Below are 17,558 nucleotides of genomic sequence, written 5' to 3'. Positions count from 1 at the left end.
GGGAAAGCAGCTAAAACCAAAAAACTCCTGGCCACCTTAAAGCCCTCCAAAGGGCTAAATCAGGGGTAGGGAACCTGCGGCTCTCCAGATGTTCAGGAACTACAATTCCCATCAGCCTCTGTCAGCATGGCCAATTGGCCATGCTGGTAGGGGCTGATGGGAATTGTAGTTCCTGAACATCTGGAGAGCCGCAGGTTCCCTACCCCTGGGCTAAATGGAACTACAGTACCCTTCTGGGAGGTGTAAGTTCAAGGCCACAGCAGCCATGTTCCTGGCCTTAAAGCCTGGGTGGAACTAATATCGGCTGCCCTGGCTGTCCCCTACCCTCGCACCAGCATCTGATCAGATGCCAATGTTCCTCTGTGACAGTGGCCATTTCCAGGTGGGGATGCCCCTTACTCTGGCAGAGGGGGTAAACACGCTGGCGCAGCCCCATGCCACCTCCATTAGCCCGTTCGCCCCCTTGTACGATTGGGCTGTTAGTGCCTTAAAACAACATCTTTGATGAAGGATTCTGTAAACTTTATCCTACAATGCACCGCTGTAAGAGTTACTCCAGTCTAAGCTTGTATTTTAAAATGGTATTCAGTGTTTCTTTTTTTACAGCTTCTGAAGGTTTAGTGATTGTGTACATTTGTACTACTAAACAAAACAGTTATCTAAGAAAACATACATAGGCTTGGGCTGCACAGCATTTTTCAAATTTTTGGACCCAGTAAATTTTTGTTATGAATTTGTACTTCAATATTTTGAAATAATTCTTCTGACTATAACAAAAATTACTGGAACACAGTAGAAAACGTGTATGCCATTTTCAGTAAATTGTCTTCCTTCCTTCCTTCCTTCCTTCCTTCCTTCCTTCCTTCCTTCCTTCCTTCCTTCCTTCCTTCCTTCCTTCCTTCCTTCCTTCCTTCCTTCCTGTCTTTATTTTCCCTTCCTTCCTTCCTTCCTTCCTTCCTTCCTTCCTTCCTTCCTTCCTTCCTTCCTTCCTTCCTTCCTTCCTTCCTTCCTTCCTTCCTTCCTTCCTTCCTTCCTTTAGCAGCCGCCAAACAAACTATTCGCAAAATTTCGTTTGAGGAAGCTTTGGAATTGCTGGGAACAGGCTTCTTACGTGGGAGTTCTGGATTTCTGCGAGCAAGTGGTGATATACTGAAAGGGACCAGTTCAGTCAACAGGGATGTTAGAGTTGGAGTCACTCAGGTTTGGCATATGTATATATTTACTAACTTACAGCACTCTGATTATTTCTCTTCTAATATTTCCCACTGTTTTACCCACTTGCTAATAGTGGCTTGATTGTAAATGTTTTTAAATGGTTGATAGGACATTTTAAATAAAAATTAACAGCAATTTCACTGTGATCAAAATATCATAGTTTCTTGTTCCAGAGATGATTTTTAAAAACTGAAGCCTGAATCAGTTCATTATGTTTTGCACACAAATAATTTCACAATGCAAACCTTCACAGAATTATTCCAGTCTAAGACAACTGATTGTAATGGATAACCAGTTACTGTGCATATAATTGTATTGTCAATTGCTTCTTACTATAAAAAGTAAAATTTCTTTATTTAAGAGGAATGCTGGGCAGTTTGTAGTGTTACATAATTTCAGATACCACAAAAGCGATCCAAGTTAGCTGCTCTCTCTTTAAACATGTAATTGTTCTCAACCAACATCTGAAAGAATTGGTCCTTGATCAAGCATGCAGAAGCAACTTGATTGACCCTAGAGTAACCTTTCAGCAGTTTCCCTCAAGAATCGTTTACTGTTGAGGCCAGTTGAATTGCTTTTAATAAGGCATCAAGATTATGTACTGTTGAAAAGAGAGATAACTAGCAGAGAAAATTTGTATTTAACAAGACAATGACTGAACATGATCTGTAACAGCATAAAAACATGTTTATGGTATTACTTTTAGTAAATCCAACAAAAAAAGAAACTCTCCCTCTTGCTAACATTTAATCCTTAGAAAGATGCAATGGCTTAGAAAGATGCAATGGTGGAGTAAGGGGGGCAGATTTGGGGGGTCATTTTGGCCCTCTGATCCCTTCATCCCCCCTCATGCCCAGTCCCTAGCTAAGGGTGCCCACTGGCCACCTGCCGTGCTTGCCCAGCCTGCGCCATTTACTTCCCTCTCCAAACCCCAGCTGAAATTGGCTGCCACCACTTGCTTCCCTCTCCAACCTCAACTGAAGTTGCCCACTGCTTGCCTCCCCCTCCCCCCCAGCCAAAGTTACCTGTGCCACTTGCCTCCCCTCTCCCCTGAGCTGAAGTTGCCCATGTCACTTGCCTCTTTCCATCCCCTAGCCGAAGTCGCCCACACTACTTGCCTCCCCCCTCACCCCCAGCCACAGTTGCCTGCTGCCATTTGCCTCCCTCTCCACTCCCAACCATCACCTGCTGCTGCTTGTCCAGCCCACCCTTCTTGCCTGCCCTGGCCCACACTGCTTTGCCTCCCTCCCCCCTGCATGCAGCCTCCAGCCAAAGTCACCCTTTGCTACTTGCACAGCCTGTCCTGCTTACCTGTGCTCCTGGTTCAGGCCATCTCTTGCCCTTCTTCTCTCCTCACTGCATACCCAGCTGGAAGTCCCTCGGCTGCTGCTTGCCCAGCCTACGCTGTTTTCTTTGACCAACTCCACGTTCGTTGGAGTTTGGAATTTTTTTGTGGGGGAAGCCATGTGGCAGCAGGAGAGGAGTTCAGAAGGGGGAGTTCTGCCATGGCAGGGCTGGGCGTTACCCCATTGGAGAGATGTCATGTTTAAACAACAGAAAGCTGAAACTTGTTTTTTATTGTCTTCCTTCACCCCCTAGGGCAGTTACATCAGGGTCCCCTCATATTGAGGGGTCCTGCCATCCCCCCCCATGGGGGTAGGTTTTAAATTGGGGTCAGACGCCTTTTATTATGTATTATGGTTTTTTGCTGTTTTATGAGTTTTAAGCTATTTTATGGGATGGAGCCTATGTGTTTATATTTGTACGACCGCTCCTGTTGATGTTGTAGTGAATGTTGTTCACCGCCCGGAGCCCTTCGGGGATCGGGCGGTATACAAATTAAATAAATAATAATAATAATAATAATAATTTATCTTAAACTGAGTCATTTTCAACTGGATCATTTTTGGTCAACAATATGTGGCAGATTGCTGGAGGGGAAGTCTTTGGGTTGTTTATGCTTCTAATGTTTGGTGAAAACTGTTGAGTGCATTTGTGTCTAGAAGTGGGTGAACAAATCTCTTCCGTTATTCCCAGAAGATGAGAGTACAGCAGAAATATACAAAACTTGTCCTTAGGAGGTGCCTTTTTTCGTGAAAGATGGATTCATGTGATAGCTTTCCTATATTATTTTGACAGTGTGTTTCCTGGAATGTTCCTCGGAAATAATTGGCTCTTCATATATAATCAGACATAATACTGTCTGATTAGAGCTATCTTTTCTTTATGTTAAAATGAAATGATGGGAGAATGTATTAAATCAATTCCTGAAATTGGAGAGATTAGCCTCAACATAACTCTCTTTTTATAACTAGGACAATACTCCATGGGTGTGCCTACATTTTTATGCACTCACTTCCCATTGTGATTGATTATTTGTGCGCATGCAGTATTTATAAAGTAAACCAACTCATTAAGCATTGGTTAAGGGTTGATACACAGCAAGATAAATGACCTTTGGCAATATACTTGTGAAGCAGCTGTATATTCTGCATTTCTGTTGTTATTCCCATGGTTGCAAGACAATTAAACTGGATTTGTGATGTGAACAAATATTTCAGTAGCTGCAAAAGTTCTCTAATTAAAATTTACAAAGAAGGTGGGATGCCCCAAAATTAGAAAAATCCCTGACTCCTCTCAAGGTCGTAATAATTCTTTGCAAAAGCCTAATAGCTCTTGAAATGCATTCATACATTAAATTTGGATCCCATCTGCAGAACGTTAAGTAGCTGGAAGCACTTGTTCATTAAGCCGAATGTAATGTTTTATGTAACAACTATCTGCTGTTTCTCCTGCTCAGCAATGAAATGCAACAGCAAAATAGGTCAAATTAATTTATAAAATAAAACTTGAGTTGTTTTGCTACTGTTTTAACTGAAGACAATTCTGACATCACAAATTTGGCAAATGAAGTACATGCTGTACCTCTTATCCCATTGAGATTTAAACATGTTGCCTTGAAATGAATGATAACCTCATAGGGTTAATTATAAAAAATATTTAGCAGTGGCTAGCTGCAAGATGAAACTGAAGTTTTACAACTGGGAGTGTGCATGGGGTTTTTCTAGATTATTTTGATTTAAAATTTGTTTGTTCAAAACTCTCTTTCAGGCATATGTGGTATTTATCTCCACCCTAGGAGGCCCATGGCTTGAAAGGAATTTCTCAGCCTTGCTTTCCCATCTTCTAGACCTAGTCGCTCAATCTCACCCTAAAGCTATTCAGAGTCAGATGGATGTGATCTGTAGTCGCCGCTGTATTTCATTTATCCTCCGAGCTACTGTAGGAGGCCTTCTTGGCGAGAAAGCTCAAATTGCAACTGCCAAGGAGATTTGTCAAGCCATCTGGAAGCTGAAGAAAGTTCTGGGTATGAGACTAACAAGATTATGTGCCCCTTTGTCCCCTACTTTTCACCAGCACTTGTATCATTTCCTGATCTACTCAGGAAGTATAATGGAGTAATCATATTTCTAACACTGATGTAATATCATATAAAAATGTCTCATAGTTCTCTGGAATTGTTTGCTTTCTTCATAATGCTGACTAGCCATGCAATCCTATGCATGTTTTTGCAGGAGTAAACCTGTGGAATTTACTTCTCAGGTAATCTGCATAGAACTGCATTGCAAAGTACCTGTCCTTAATTTTCTACATGTCTATAAATATAGAGGAGGTAGATCTAATAGTTGTATGTACCATTACATACTTGACTACCAGATGCTGGGCACTTTCTCATAGGATCTAAGTTGCCATTGTTGTGCTGAAATTAACAGATAGACTGTTAATCTGCTCCAAAATGGGACGTTTGTATTGTTCCACCATTTCCGAGGGTAAATGGCAAAGGTGCTAAAATGTAGATATATCCACAAGTTCATTTAAAATGATTAAGTGCAAAGTGGCCAAACAAATGAATTTCTTGGGTCTTGTACAGAAACCTTGTGGATGGCACGAAATTATACATGTAAGTCATCATAGATGCAGTGACGTAGGTATAGATTTTTTATGGGGTGGGTTCAGGGGTGGGGCGCAGGGGGTGGGGTCACACCCCCATTCGTCCATGGGGGTGTGGCCACATCTCCCCAAGCCCCCCCGGCCAGGGACGGCAGTCTCTTCCCTCCCCCTCCCCCGCTGACTGGGCTCCAAGTTGGCAGCCGGCAGTCCCTTCTGCCCTCCACTCTAGGGATGCCAGAAGAGACTACTGTCCCCAGCCTCAGAGAGCTGCTTTTATAAGCACTGAGACCGGGGGGTGGGGCTTGGGGAGGCATGGCCACACCTCTGGGGCAGGTGGGGGCATGGCCCCACCCCCTGATCCCCACCTTCCACCCTCAGTGCTTATAAAAGCAGCTCTCCAAGACCGGGGCAGCAGTCTCTTCTGGCCTCCCCGGAGGGTCCAGTATACCTGAAGCTGAAAAATAACTCTCTTTTTTCACACAAGCCTAATAAGAATAGGGACACAGTTGTATATAACAAGCACATTACTCTACTGTTACATACTTCTGGAAGCTCATTCTTATCTGCTGAACTGTCAAATTGTCTTATTTTGAAATAGCCTCCCTGTCTTATTCAGGTTTCTGAAGCCAAAGAGCTTATAAACTGTCCAGCACATTTTCCTTTATGAAGAATTTAAGAATGGTTAATCAGCCTTGTTTACTAAAAAATAGTTGCTGTTTAAGCACATTTGGCTATGGTTAGTATTATCATAGATAGTTCTGCAGGGAATCAAGAAGAAGCAATATAAGCTTTATTTCGACAACTGAGAAAGAATTAACTTGGCCAAGAATTAACTTGGCCAACATGATTTAGAAGCAAAAGGAATTCCAAGCTAGAAAGTGCTGTAACATGTTTATCACACTGAGCAGTTCAGATGAACATCAGTAGCTGTAGTGTCTAGCATATGGAACCGCAGTTCTCTCAGTAGTGTTCGTGCAAATAAAACCCCTTTTCTCTACGTTAGAGCCTCAATACACTATTTCCTATACATAAGCACCACAATTTATTCAGAAATGTAACTTCTCAAGATGTTAAGAGGACTGAAATGTTAGCAAGAACTCCTCTGAAGCACGTGGGTACATATGAAAAATACTTTTAAAGACATTCTGAAATTCCTTCTCCAACCCACCCAGGGATGGCAATTTTCTGGAGAGAAGCACCACAAAAAGAGAGAGAGACAAAATGTGTGTGCCCCACCTCATCCAAAGAGTCATTGCTGCTCAAAGGTATAGAATAGATTGAGGATTTGGATGACAGTTGGGCAGTTAATGTGGATGTTGGTGGCTTACTTATGCTGTAGGTAGTGACATAAGCCTTAAAGTTGAACAAGGTCAGTCGGAAAAGATTTGTGCTAGACAGTAAAGAGGCTGTAGAGAGGCAGTGCAGGATTCTATAGACTGGTGCCCTCTTAGTGAGGGAATGCACCAGTCCATTGGCTTGAGTGCTGTGTATGTTTTTCTTCTAATTGATCATAGGCTTACTGCCTCTCAGATGATATAAGAACTGTACTGTTAATTTTCTTCAACCTATGTGTAGACAAAAGGATTGTGTACAGCTTGATTATCAGCTCACTTTTATTTAGTCAATGTTTTGTGCTGAACTCGTAACATTGTATTGAATATGGTACATGCTCCTTCCGGTATTTTTAAAATCCTTTGTCTGGATATGATAACGAGTGAATAATCAATGATATTGTGTTGCTAGATGCTGCGATGAGTGACTCCAACGTGGAAACTCGTGTTGGTACTGCAGATGTAATAGGTAGCCAGCATATGCTTATATGTGCCCTAGAAGAGCTCGGAAACCTCATTCATGGCTTAGGTACCACAGCTGCACCAGTGCTGCAAGATTCTAGTACAGGTAATGTGTCGTACTTATTTCTGTGTGGTTATAACAGTATAAGTTTAGTTCTTTGAGCTTGTTAGATTAAGGTTAAAAAATTCAAATAAATAAAGAATTATATGAGTTAGGTCTCTCAGCCTGTGATTTAGCACGAAAAATTATCACAAGAACTAACATGAGAAGTATCTTTATTAAAAGAGGGTTCTAGTTTCTTCAGTAGTACTTTTTTATGTACCTAGGGGAAGGATCTTGTGTTCATTCAGAGTATTATCAGGGATCATGGTGCCCAGGAAAAATCTGTATTTTTAAGCATCATTGTGAGATTTAGTTCTTCTTTGTGAAAACTAATTTAGGGTACCTACATTGTTCTAATTCTTATGAACCAGGGGGATACTTGAGCTTACATACTCCCCCTGTTCTTCCTTATCATGTTGTCAGTGTCAGTAGTCAAATTGGTAACAGCTGCCTGCCTGGGTTTCTTTTGTGTTCCTGCTGAGTCAGCTAGTATACCGCATTTGCTTGTTAAGTGTCACATGGTATGTAACTGCTGCAAGCATTGGTTCTTGAACTGTATATATGTGGTAAGGTTCAGTGTACTGTTGTCCTTGCTGAGGGCAGGTCTCAAGCCGGAGGCTCTGTCAGTTTACTAAAAGATACTCTGTATATATGCAACTACTTTAATACAACTTTTCTTTGGTTGAACTACTTGTTTCCAATCCTTTATCCTGCACTCTATACATGTTCAGAGGTGCTACTGCTGCTAACTCTGTCAGTCAGCTAATTAATTGCTTCTCTTTTCTGTGGTATACCATAAGGTGTCAGAGTGAATCATTATGATTTGTTACTAAACTGTGTTTAGTCTTGATTTTTAATGCTTTTTTGCAGGATACTATACTGGGATTGATTAATTAATTGATCAGAGAGCTTTGTGTGCTGGGAGGAGGGGATACGAGAGCTCCCTAGGACCCCCCACGTTTGACCTCTTGGTGGCAACTACAGATTGCCATTACATCTGAACTGAAACTTAGTATTAGAAAAAAAAAATACCCTTTGCAACCTGTTTACAATTCCATTCACACTTTGCCACTAAACGTAGTGGAGCTCTTCTATATGAACATGGCTATAATTGTGCCACAGGTTTTATCAAGAGCAACAATATACTTAAATGCAGTAGTATGGAAATAATAAGAGAATGAGGTAAACTTTTGGTGGTGTCCAGAGATAGAGAGAGAAGAAATCATAAACACAAACAAAAGTGGTTCAAACATATCCTTGATATGTCAATAGCTTAATATTCTACCATGCCTTTGTGTGTCTCAAACAGTCTGCCTTGGAAGGAAAATGTTCTGATTTTCTGAAATTTCTTTGGCTTTCCAGGGGTCCTGGATGCAATAATCTCCATTATTCTTCACCCTAGCATTTCAGTTCAGCTAGGAGCGGCATGGTGCTTACGCTGCATTGCTGTAGCACTGCCTTGCTTTCTCACTCCACTTCTGGATCGCTGTATTGAGAGACTCACAGCACTGAAATCTTCCCCAGAAGCAGTGACCGGGTATAGCTTTGCTATTGCTGCTTTGCTGGGAGCAGTAAGACAGTGTCCTTTGGGAATTCCACATTGCAAAGGGAAGGTAATGATTGGAATCACATCTTCAATATTTGTGGCATTATCACAATTGTATTTATCATGCATCATTTGACTCATGATGATGGGCTGTTGTAGAGCTTTACGTACAGAAGGTCCCAAGTCCAATCTCTGTCATCTCCAATTACAAGATTCAAGTAGCAGATGACAAAAAAAAATCTGAGATTCAAAAGAGCTGCTGCCTGTCTGAGGCCCATTACACGTGGAACACTTACATCGAGACTGTCCTCTGCGCAGTGGGCTGTTAGTGGGCTTTCCTTGCATTTCTCTGTTTACACATGAGGAGGCAGCCCACAGCCTGCAGTGCAGTTTTTCTGCTAAACTCTGCTGGGTCTCTGCTTCTCCTAGTTCTTTTAACTCCGCCCATCAACAGCCTTAAAGGCACAGAACCCACTCCCTTCCGCTCCTCAAACACACACACACACACACACACACACAGCCTCTATTGCAGGAGAAGAGAAGAGAGAGACTGTTCTAAAACAGAATCTTGCCTGAAATAAAGTTTTAAAAGCCCTCTCAGCCATCAGGGAGGGCAGAAGCAGAGCGGGGCTGGGGGAGGGTAGAGCCAAAAAGATGCCTGTTTGCACTGTTTCTTGCAAAAGACCTCTTTATTGTTATTTTGTATTGAAAGATCAATCTCTCCATCTCTCAATGGCCCCTTCTGCACACGCAAAATAATGCATTTTCAAACCACTTTCACAACTGTTTGCAAGTGGATTTTGCTATTCCGCACAGCTTCAAAGAGCACTGAAAGCAGTTTGAAAGTGCATTATTCTGCATGTGCGGAATGAGCCAATATGTGCACTTTAGAGAAGCAGGAAAGAGCCAGCAGCATGGCGGGGGGGGGGGGGGGGAGGGGGAAGGCTCCAAGGCACCTGGCAGCTGAGGCTGTGCTGGTGGAGGAGAAACTGAACACAGATGTTAAACAGAGATGATGGGGGGTTCTCCTCCCTACTATACATATGAGAGAGTGATGTAATGTGCAATGTGTAATTGATCTCTTGATCAGTACACTTAAGGAAGCAGGAAGGGGGCAACAAAATGAAGGGTGTGTGTGAGAGGGAAGGTGTGCAAAGTGCTGCAAGGGAGTGGGAAGACTGGCCATGAGCAGAGGGAAGAGGTCCAGGGCAAATCTGTCCCGTTCTTGGAGGCAAACAGAGTGGAAAGTGAAAGTGGGGTTCCAGAAAATAAATCCATACAAGAAATCTTGTTGCTGTGAACACTGGCCTCCACTACGCAGCAAAGACTTCATGCATAATCGGCCTGAGTAAACAATACTGATATTAATAGACTAACAGTTTGACTGAGTAGAAGCTTCATGTGTTCAACAGGCAACTTAAACATGTGAGTTAAGTACCTTTTTTTTGCCAAGGAGACTGTATTCTTTTTACATGCACATTTTTTCAGACTGCATGAAGTTGGAGGTTCCCAACTTTTTTGAGCCTGTGGATACCTTTGGAATTCTGACACAGTGTGGTGGGTGAAGCCACAAAATGGCTGTCACATGTGGCGCAGGCAGCCATATAATGGCTACTGCAGCTTGCTTTCAATCACACATTTTTGAGCTGTGATGGCAGCTGCTACTGAAGCAACATTTCTTAAAATCTGCACAGCCAAGGCAATTTCCAGTGGCTAATCAAATGCCTTGCTGGACAAAACCTCTACCTAGCCCCACCCACTTAAAAACACTTGGTGGGCACCAGGAAAAGTGTCCACAGGTACCATGGAGCCCACAAGCACCATGTTCAAGACATCTACCATGATGTTATGCAGGAACAATAGATTTAAATCATACATCTTATTTATATGGTATTTAAAAGTTTGCAGTATTTTAAATTGTTCTGGTTCAATGGTATTGTCTTTCTCATTAAAAGGGTGAAACACAGCTACAAAAACAGCAATTCACCACATTAAATATATCATTCTTCTGCTATACTGTTTATGTAATTAAATGGGATATTCCTTAGCATCACTTTTAATAATGAAAATTAAATTTTAAAAGTGTAAAGAAAAATTCTTGTCTTGAAATGTACTGAATTTATGTTTTCAAAATGTTCCTTTTTTAAAGAAGAGGAAAAACCCCTCTTTTAAGTAGTTTGAGGTTTCTATAATGTCATTCTGGTTTGTCAGTTAGTTTAAATTGGCAGGTTACCATACTTACTCCTTTCCCACAGACATCACAGCTTTGTCAATGGGAGAGAAAAATCTATGGCTGTGTTCTTGGACAATGCAACTGAAATCTATTCAGCTTTGCCAAGAAAAAGGTTTTCTTTTCAAGTGGCTAATTAGGAGTACATCCACAGATCAGCTGTGTCTCTGTTATGGAAACCAAAATGATTCAAGGAAGGAATCTGCATGTTCTGTGGTATTGTCTTTCATCACTTCTTCACTAGGTCAGCAGTGGGCAACTTGCACATTTGCTCTCCTAGCCATTTCTCAGGTTGTCTCTCTGGAGTCAAGCCCTGACTTAACTGTTATGGCTAGGATGTTGTTTCCTGGTTTGAGATATCAGGATAGAGAAAGCTACACACCTAAATTAAGAGGCATAACAAAGTGAGATGATACCTTTCACTACTACTTAATACAAAGCTCCCAAAAATAAGAATTAGATTGTGTTTGGTCCTGTTCTTCAGTAGCAGAGGAACAAATACTCTTCAGTTTAAATTCTTCAAAGTCATTGAAAGTAGCATCTTATGCAAGGTCCAGAGCTACTCTGAAAAGGCCAATCTCCTTCATCAGAGATCCATAAATTCGAGGTTCCTGTTGTATGTAGTTGTACACTTTAAAGATTAAGAAATATATCACAGTGTAGCTTTTGTAGGAGGGAAAGTGGCCTGGTATAGCCCAAGCTCAGAAACAGGGACAGCGTTTGGAGACTACCAAGGCAGGCTCTGAAAAGGAGAGCAATGGCAAACCACCTTTGCTCCTCACTGGCCTTGAAAGCTCCTTGCTGGAGTCGCCATAAGTTGGCTGTGACTTTAGGGCACTTTACAAGCACGCATGCACAAACTTTCTTGCAGGAGTTTACTTCATCAGATGTATGGCCTCTTGCATTGCCTACATACTTAGATGGTGACAACAACAAGGGAGTCCCAACAAAATGCACACACACACACACACACAAACACACACACACACACACACACATGCAATAATATATTTCCCCCACCCAAGTTTTGTGCAGTTTAACAATATGATGTTTTTGCTTTCTGTAGGTCATCATGACAGTAGCTGAGGATTTGTTGCGGTCTGCTTCTCAGAATAATCGGATTTCAGTACAAAGAATGCAATCTGGATGGCTGTTGATAGCTGCCTTAATGACTCTGGGTAAGACTAGTCACCAAGATTATTCAGTTGAAAAGGTATCTGCATGTATTTAATAATATCTCAGTATGTGAACATGTTGTTCTGACCCATATGCTAGTATCTATTGCATTTTGGAAAAGAAGAAATCTTGGTTGTTTGTATTATAATAATTAATTCAGCTAGTTCTTTCAAATAGACCTGAGAAACTAGTTGAACTATCTCAGTTACCACTTTTCAGATATATCCCTTTACTTCCTTTTTGTTGCTTGTACACTGTAAAACAGGGGACCCCAAAGTTTTAGAGCTGGTAGAATTCTGGCAAAGGGAGGTGGGTCAGGCACAAAGTGGCTGCCATAGGGGGCAGAGCAATCACAGAATGTCAGGGAGCTAGGTTATGCTTAACTCCAATAGTAAGTCTTCAACAAATCAGGCAGATCAGGCAAAACAGATCAGGCAAAAGCTCTGTTTAATAGGGTGCCTTTTACATTAACATATTGTTTCAAAATATGTTCTTGCGAAGATCCCTGGGCTGCAGTCGCATGCAGGGCTGTGCATCCAGATGAGGTTGAACTGAAAATAAACTTGAAAAAAGCTGTTTTGGCTTTTTTGGGTTTATTTTCAGCAAGAAAAAAAGGTGGTAATTTAAGGGATCTGAAAAGAGGATTCCAAAAAATGCCAATTTTTCAGCATTTTTCAGGGTACTATTTCAAAGTCTAAAAGAAATGGTGTAAAACAGGAAATGACATGAAGGGTGTACAGAGGTGGATTGAGGGGAAACTGCCCGGGGCACGTGTGCACCCTGCACCCCTGCCACAGCGCCCCCCACCCCAGAACACCCCCACCATGCCCCCTCCATGGTCCATCCACATCTCTGCCACTGCTCTCCCCAGGGCATCATGCCCCCTCCCCACCCCGTTGGCGCTACACCACTGAGGATGTATACTGCCTATATCTGTATTACCTATCAGTTCACTGCATGGCATCAAACAAGTCACTGAAATGTTCAGTCCCAATCAGATGATTCAGTAGCCTTCCTGTATCCCTGAGAAAGGTCAGAGCAACTATAGGGTTATGAACATTATTTGGATATGTATCCTTCCAGTCCAGAAAGACTAATGAAATATTAATCGTACAGAAATTAATCTTATAGAAATTAAATTTATTGTATAAATTATATAATTGTATAGAGATTAATCTTATTTAAATCTTTTTGGTTGTTCTGCAAGAGACCATAGGTAACACCACCATTATGTTTTCCAGTTGGAACTGTGAAAACTAACTTGAGCTAATCAAGTAACCAGAGTTAACTTTAACTTCAGGTCATGTTACTGATCACTAGTAGTAAATTCTTGGAGCTATTCAGAAGATTTCAGCTGCAGCCCTCTAGCAATTGACATGAAGTTTTTTGTGAGGGAGGAGATCCTTACAAAGTTGCTGGTAATTTATTTTAAAGAAAATTATAGCTCATTGTATTAAAACTGCCAATCTTATAGGTCCTGCAGTTGTCCAGCATCATCTTCCAAGAATGTTGTTACTGTGGAAGTGTGTGTTCCCATTGTCTCCTAAAGATTTGGAAACAGAGAAGAGTCGGGGTGATTCTTTTACCTGGCAAGTGACACTGGAAGGCCGTGCAGGCGCTCTTTGTGGTACGCAGAGTTCATCCTGTTTTTATTCCTTCTTGTTTTGTGAGCTTTTCAGAAGGCTGACAGAAAACCAGAGTAGTGGCTTGGATCCTGATCAAGGTTTCAGTAAGGGGGTGATCTTTGTTGTTTCTCCCCTTCTAACTGCAGATCTCAGACTTTTCCTGAGGACTACACTATGGAATGTAGTGAAAGGAGGGATGTAAGGAACACTGTTTTTATCCATCATATTTTTATCTGCCTGTCCTATAAGGAGCTCAGGCATTACATTATTATTATTACCTTTAATGGCATAGATTTAAAATGAGTTTAAAAAACTTGTCCATAAATGTAAATATCATTAATTAAAATTATGGGGTGGGGAGGGAAACAGCAGCTTAATGCCATGTAAGTTAACAAAGGTGTAGAAGCTGAACTTACATTTTAAAGAGTATTGACTGTCCTTGCAACATACACTTTGAAAGGGTCTGCAGACATGTATCTTCAATTATTTTGAACACTAGCAGGGCCCGGCCACACGTTGCTGTGGCTTATTGTGGTGAAATGGGAAGGAATAGTAGCAGCAAATCAGTTGCAGAGGCCAGCAGTACGTGCTCATGCAAACACGCAGCCTGATACTGTGCGATGTCATTGATGTGTGTGCCCACATTCCTTGGGGGGGTGGGGGGAATGGAAAGGCACCCCTCCCACACATCCATAAGAACATAAGAACAAGCCAGCTGGATCAGACCGGAGTCCATCTAGTCCAGCTCTCTGCTACTCGCAGTGGCCCACCAGGTGCCTTTGGGAGCTCACATGCAGGATGTGAACGCAATGGCCTTCTGCGGCTGTTGCTCCCGAGCACCTGGTCTGTTAAGGCATTTGCAATCTCAGATCAAAGAGGATCAAGATTGGTAGCCATAAATCGACTTCTCCTCCATAAATCTGTCCAAGCCCCTTTTAAAGCTATCCAGGTTAGTGGCCATCACCACCTCCTGTGGCAGCATATTCCAAACACCAATCACACGTTGCGTGAAGAAGTATTTCCTTTTATTAGTCCTAATTCTTCCCCCCAGCATTTTCAGTGAATGCCCCCTGGTTCTAGTATTGTGAGAAAGAGAGAAAAATTTCTCTCTGTCAACATTTTCTACCCCATGCATAATTTTATAGACTTCAATCATATCCCCCCTCAGCCGTCTCCTCTCCAAACTAAAGAATCCCAAACGCTGCAGCCTCTCCTCATAGGGAAGGTGCTCCAGTCCCTCAATCATCCTTGTTGCCCTTCTCTGCACAAATGCTGGCTGGTCATGATCCTTTACCTGGGAGTAAGTTTGGTTGGTGGCAATGGGTGTCGCTTTTGAGGAAACCCTCTGAGGGGAGCAATGCAGCCATTCAAAGTATGTCACGGTTGCTGTACTGAGCTTACTCCTGAGTAATGTGTGCCTGGTTTTCTTAACTGTAACCGCAGTATTCAGGGAATCTAGGGTGCCTGGCCCCTCCCTCCCGTCCCTTGCATGTCGCCCCTCACTCTCTTCTCTCCCTCATTTCTCTTCCCTTGCATGCCACCCCTCCCTCCCTTCCCTTTCCCTCCACTAGGGTGGGTGGGTCATATCCAGATGCTGGGCCCCCTGCCTCCCCTCCCTTGCATGCCACCCCTCACTGTCTCCCCTCCCTCACTTCTCTTCCCTTGCATGCCTCCCCCTCCATCCCTTTCCTCTCCCTCCCTCTCTTCCTTTGCATGCCACCCCTCCCTCCCTCTCCCTCCCTCCCCTCTCCCTCATGTGTATGTATGTGTATGTGTTTCACTTCCACTGGAGTGACTGCCTATGTACTGTTTCCACTGCTCATATCTGGCTGTCTGAGTGAACATTCTAAGCATTATGAACATTCTAAGGGTGACAGTTACACACAGGCAGCTGCATGTCATTCACCAGGGAGCGCCAGGAAAAAGGCGTTTTACCTGGGCCAGGTGTGAAATTTCAGGTATGTGAACATCTAAAAACACTCTCGCCTGGCTTACTGTAGTGGCTGGGAATTTTCAGAGGAATTGCCCCAGCAGTTACTGAGGTATACTATCATCAACAAATACACAGTTAGCTTTTCATATATATAGATTAACATTTTCTGTTACCATAAGTGGATAAGATTTTTGTTTTATGCAGTTGTTCAACACATTTTCTTCCATTTCCTTTTTAATCCTTCAGCTATTGCCTATGATAAAATATGTGAAGCAATTGTATCTTAAGATTTGAACAGATAACACAATGCTGTGTCCTACAACAAGAGAGTATAATTAGGACCCTGAGACCCACATGGACTAAAGCCATGGGACATGGTGGGCACTGTGAGGAAGGAAATTGGAACAGATCACTCAAGAAAACTAATATAATCAAACCAGCTTTAGTTTGTTTTAAAAAACCTCAAAAAGCTAACTCCTAATATGTTGTAGTCAGTCACTCTGGGTTTTTTTCCCCTCAGCTATGAAAAGTTTTATTGTCCATTGCGGGGGCCTGCTTACTGATGAAGTTATTCAAAGGCTGCTGCCTCCCCTCCCATGTGCTATTGATTTACTGACACTGTGAGTATTAGAAAAAAAATTCCTGAAGCTACTAAGATGTAGACCCAGATAATGTCTTTAGGATTTTTAAACTGTGATTTCATTTTCTGGAAAAAAAATTGGTTGTATATTTTTTCTGCTTTGTAACAGATTTGTTGTAGTAGATGATTATTATATTTTCCTGTGAATTTACAGTATAATAATTGAAATAAAAAGGAAATGAACTGTTAAATATTACTTTGTGAATGTGAATCATATTAGAATTGTAAAATCCAATATGACGATCCAAGGTTAATTTATAATTGCCTGTAAATTCATAAACATTATTTATCCTTCACAAGATTATACCGTATACTGTTTAGCATGATGTTTTTGAAATGTGACAGACATTGTTTCTTTCTGCTTTTCAAGCATCTGTCTGTATAAAACAGTCTATATAGCTATATTATTTAACGGTGAAAGCAGGATAATGTTTTGATAATTAAAATGTTGAAGGTTCTAGTCAATGTATTTAAAGTAAAGTGCATAGCAAGTCAGTAACCTGCAAACATTTACCTCAGGCTAACTTCAAGCTGTACATTTTGTGTTTTAAGGCTTCCTTCATTAAATAAAACCTATGGCAATCCATTAAAACCATCATCAGTGACATACAGGAAAAGATTGTACGAATTGCTTACGTTGTTACCTCCCAGGAGTTATGAAGGTATATATTTTCTCCAAAAAACCTCCAAAAACCCTGCCTAGAGATTTCTGTCCATAAACGAGCAAAAAACAAATTTTGTCTCAATACAAACGAAATGTGTTTATGTGAAGTTATGTAAAGTCCAAGCCAGCTTATGGTGCCCCATAGGTTGATAAATGAATAGAGGTGGATTGCCATTCCCTGCTTCCTTGTGGGGACCCTGGACTTCCTAGGTGGGCTTCTATTCAAGTACTGACTACGGCTGATCATACTTTTCTTCTGAGATCTGATGATATTGGGCTAGCCTGATCCATCCAGGTCAAGGTCACAAACTAAGCAGTTTCCTATTTTGAATCAATATTTTACGGAATTGTGAAATGTGGCATAATATCCATGCTAGTGGGACTTAAGGAAGTTGCTCTTTGGGCAGGGCATCAGGGAATCTTTCCATGTTGCTGTGAGCCCAGATTGCTTTCCAACTGGCTGAGGATTCTGCTTTATATAAAGACATACTGCTTAGGAAGGGAAAATATGTGTTGCTTGCTTACTTTGGGTTTTGCAGCTCAGTCCATATACTTACCTGCTTTCATTTTCTGCTCGCACGGCACTCCCATTTCTCCATACATCAATGACCACAATGATAGTTTTTTTTCCATTTGCATATCCAATCAAACCCACTTCAAGCTAGAATTTGAGTTTAGGTTG

At 41.8% G+C, this 17,558-nt stretch overlaps 1 protein-coding gene across 9 annotated transcripts in view; it reads left to right on the top strand.

Annotated features, from left to right (window-relative positions):
* The window catches only part of HEATR5A (HEAT repeat containing 5A), a 75,291-nt gene that overhangs the window by 19,238 nt on the left and 38,495 nt on the right, over nt 1-17,558 (top strand). For 5 of the 9 annotated variants that reach the window (XM_048484741.1, XM_048484740.1, XM_048484737.1 and 2 more), the window contains exons 7-14: nt 1,040-1,200; nt 4,327-4,582; nt 6,910-7,065; nt 8,425-8,675; nt 11,905-12,016; nt 13,489-13,641; nt 16,093-16,192; nt 16,765-16,874. In XM_048484741.1, the coding sequence (XP_048340698.1) occupies nt 1,040-1,200; nt 4,327-4,582; nt 6,910-7,065; nt 8,425-8,675; nt 11,905-12,016; nt 13,489-13,641; nt 16,093-16,192; nt 16,765-16,874 (1,299 nt within the window). Of the gene's footprint in view, nt 1-1,039; nt 1,201-4,326; nt 4,583-6,909; nt 7,066-8,424; nt 8,676-11,904; nt 12,017-13,488; nt 13,642-16,092; nt 16,193-16,764; nt 16,875-17,558 lie in introns of those variants that run through there. The other 4 variants (XM_048484744.1, XM_048484742.1, XM_048484739.1 and 1 more) reach the window with 2 other exon arrangements.

Source organism: Sphaerodactylus townsendi, linkage group LG02 (genome assembly GCF_021028975.2).
Source record: "Sphaerodactylus townsendi isolate TG3544 linkage group LG02, MPM_Stown_v2.3, whole genome shotgun sequence".
Classification (NCBI taxonomy): domain Eukaryota; kingdom Metazoa; phylum Chordata; class Lepidosauria; order Squamata; family Sphaerodactylidae; genus Sphaerodactylus; species Sphaerodactylus townsendi.
Note: the sequence above shows the minus strand (reverse complement) of the source record. Positions and strands in the feature narration are given on the sequence as shown.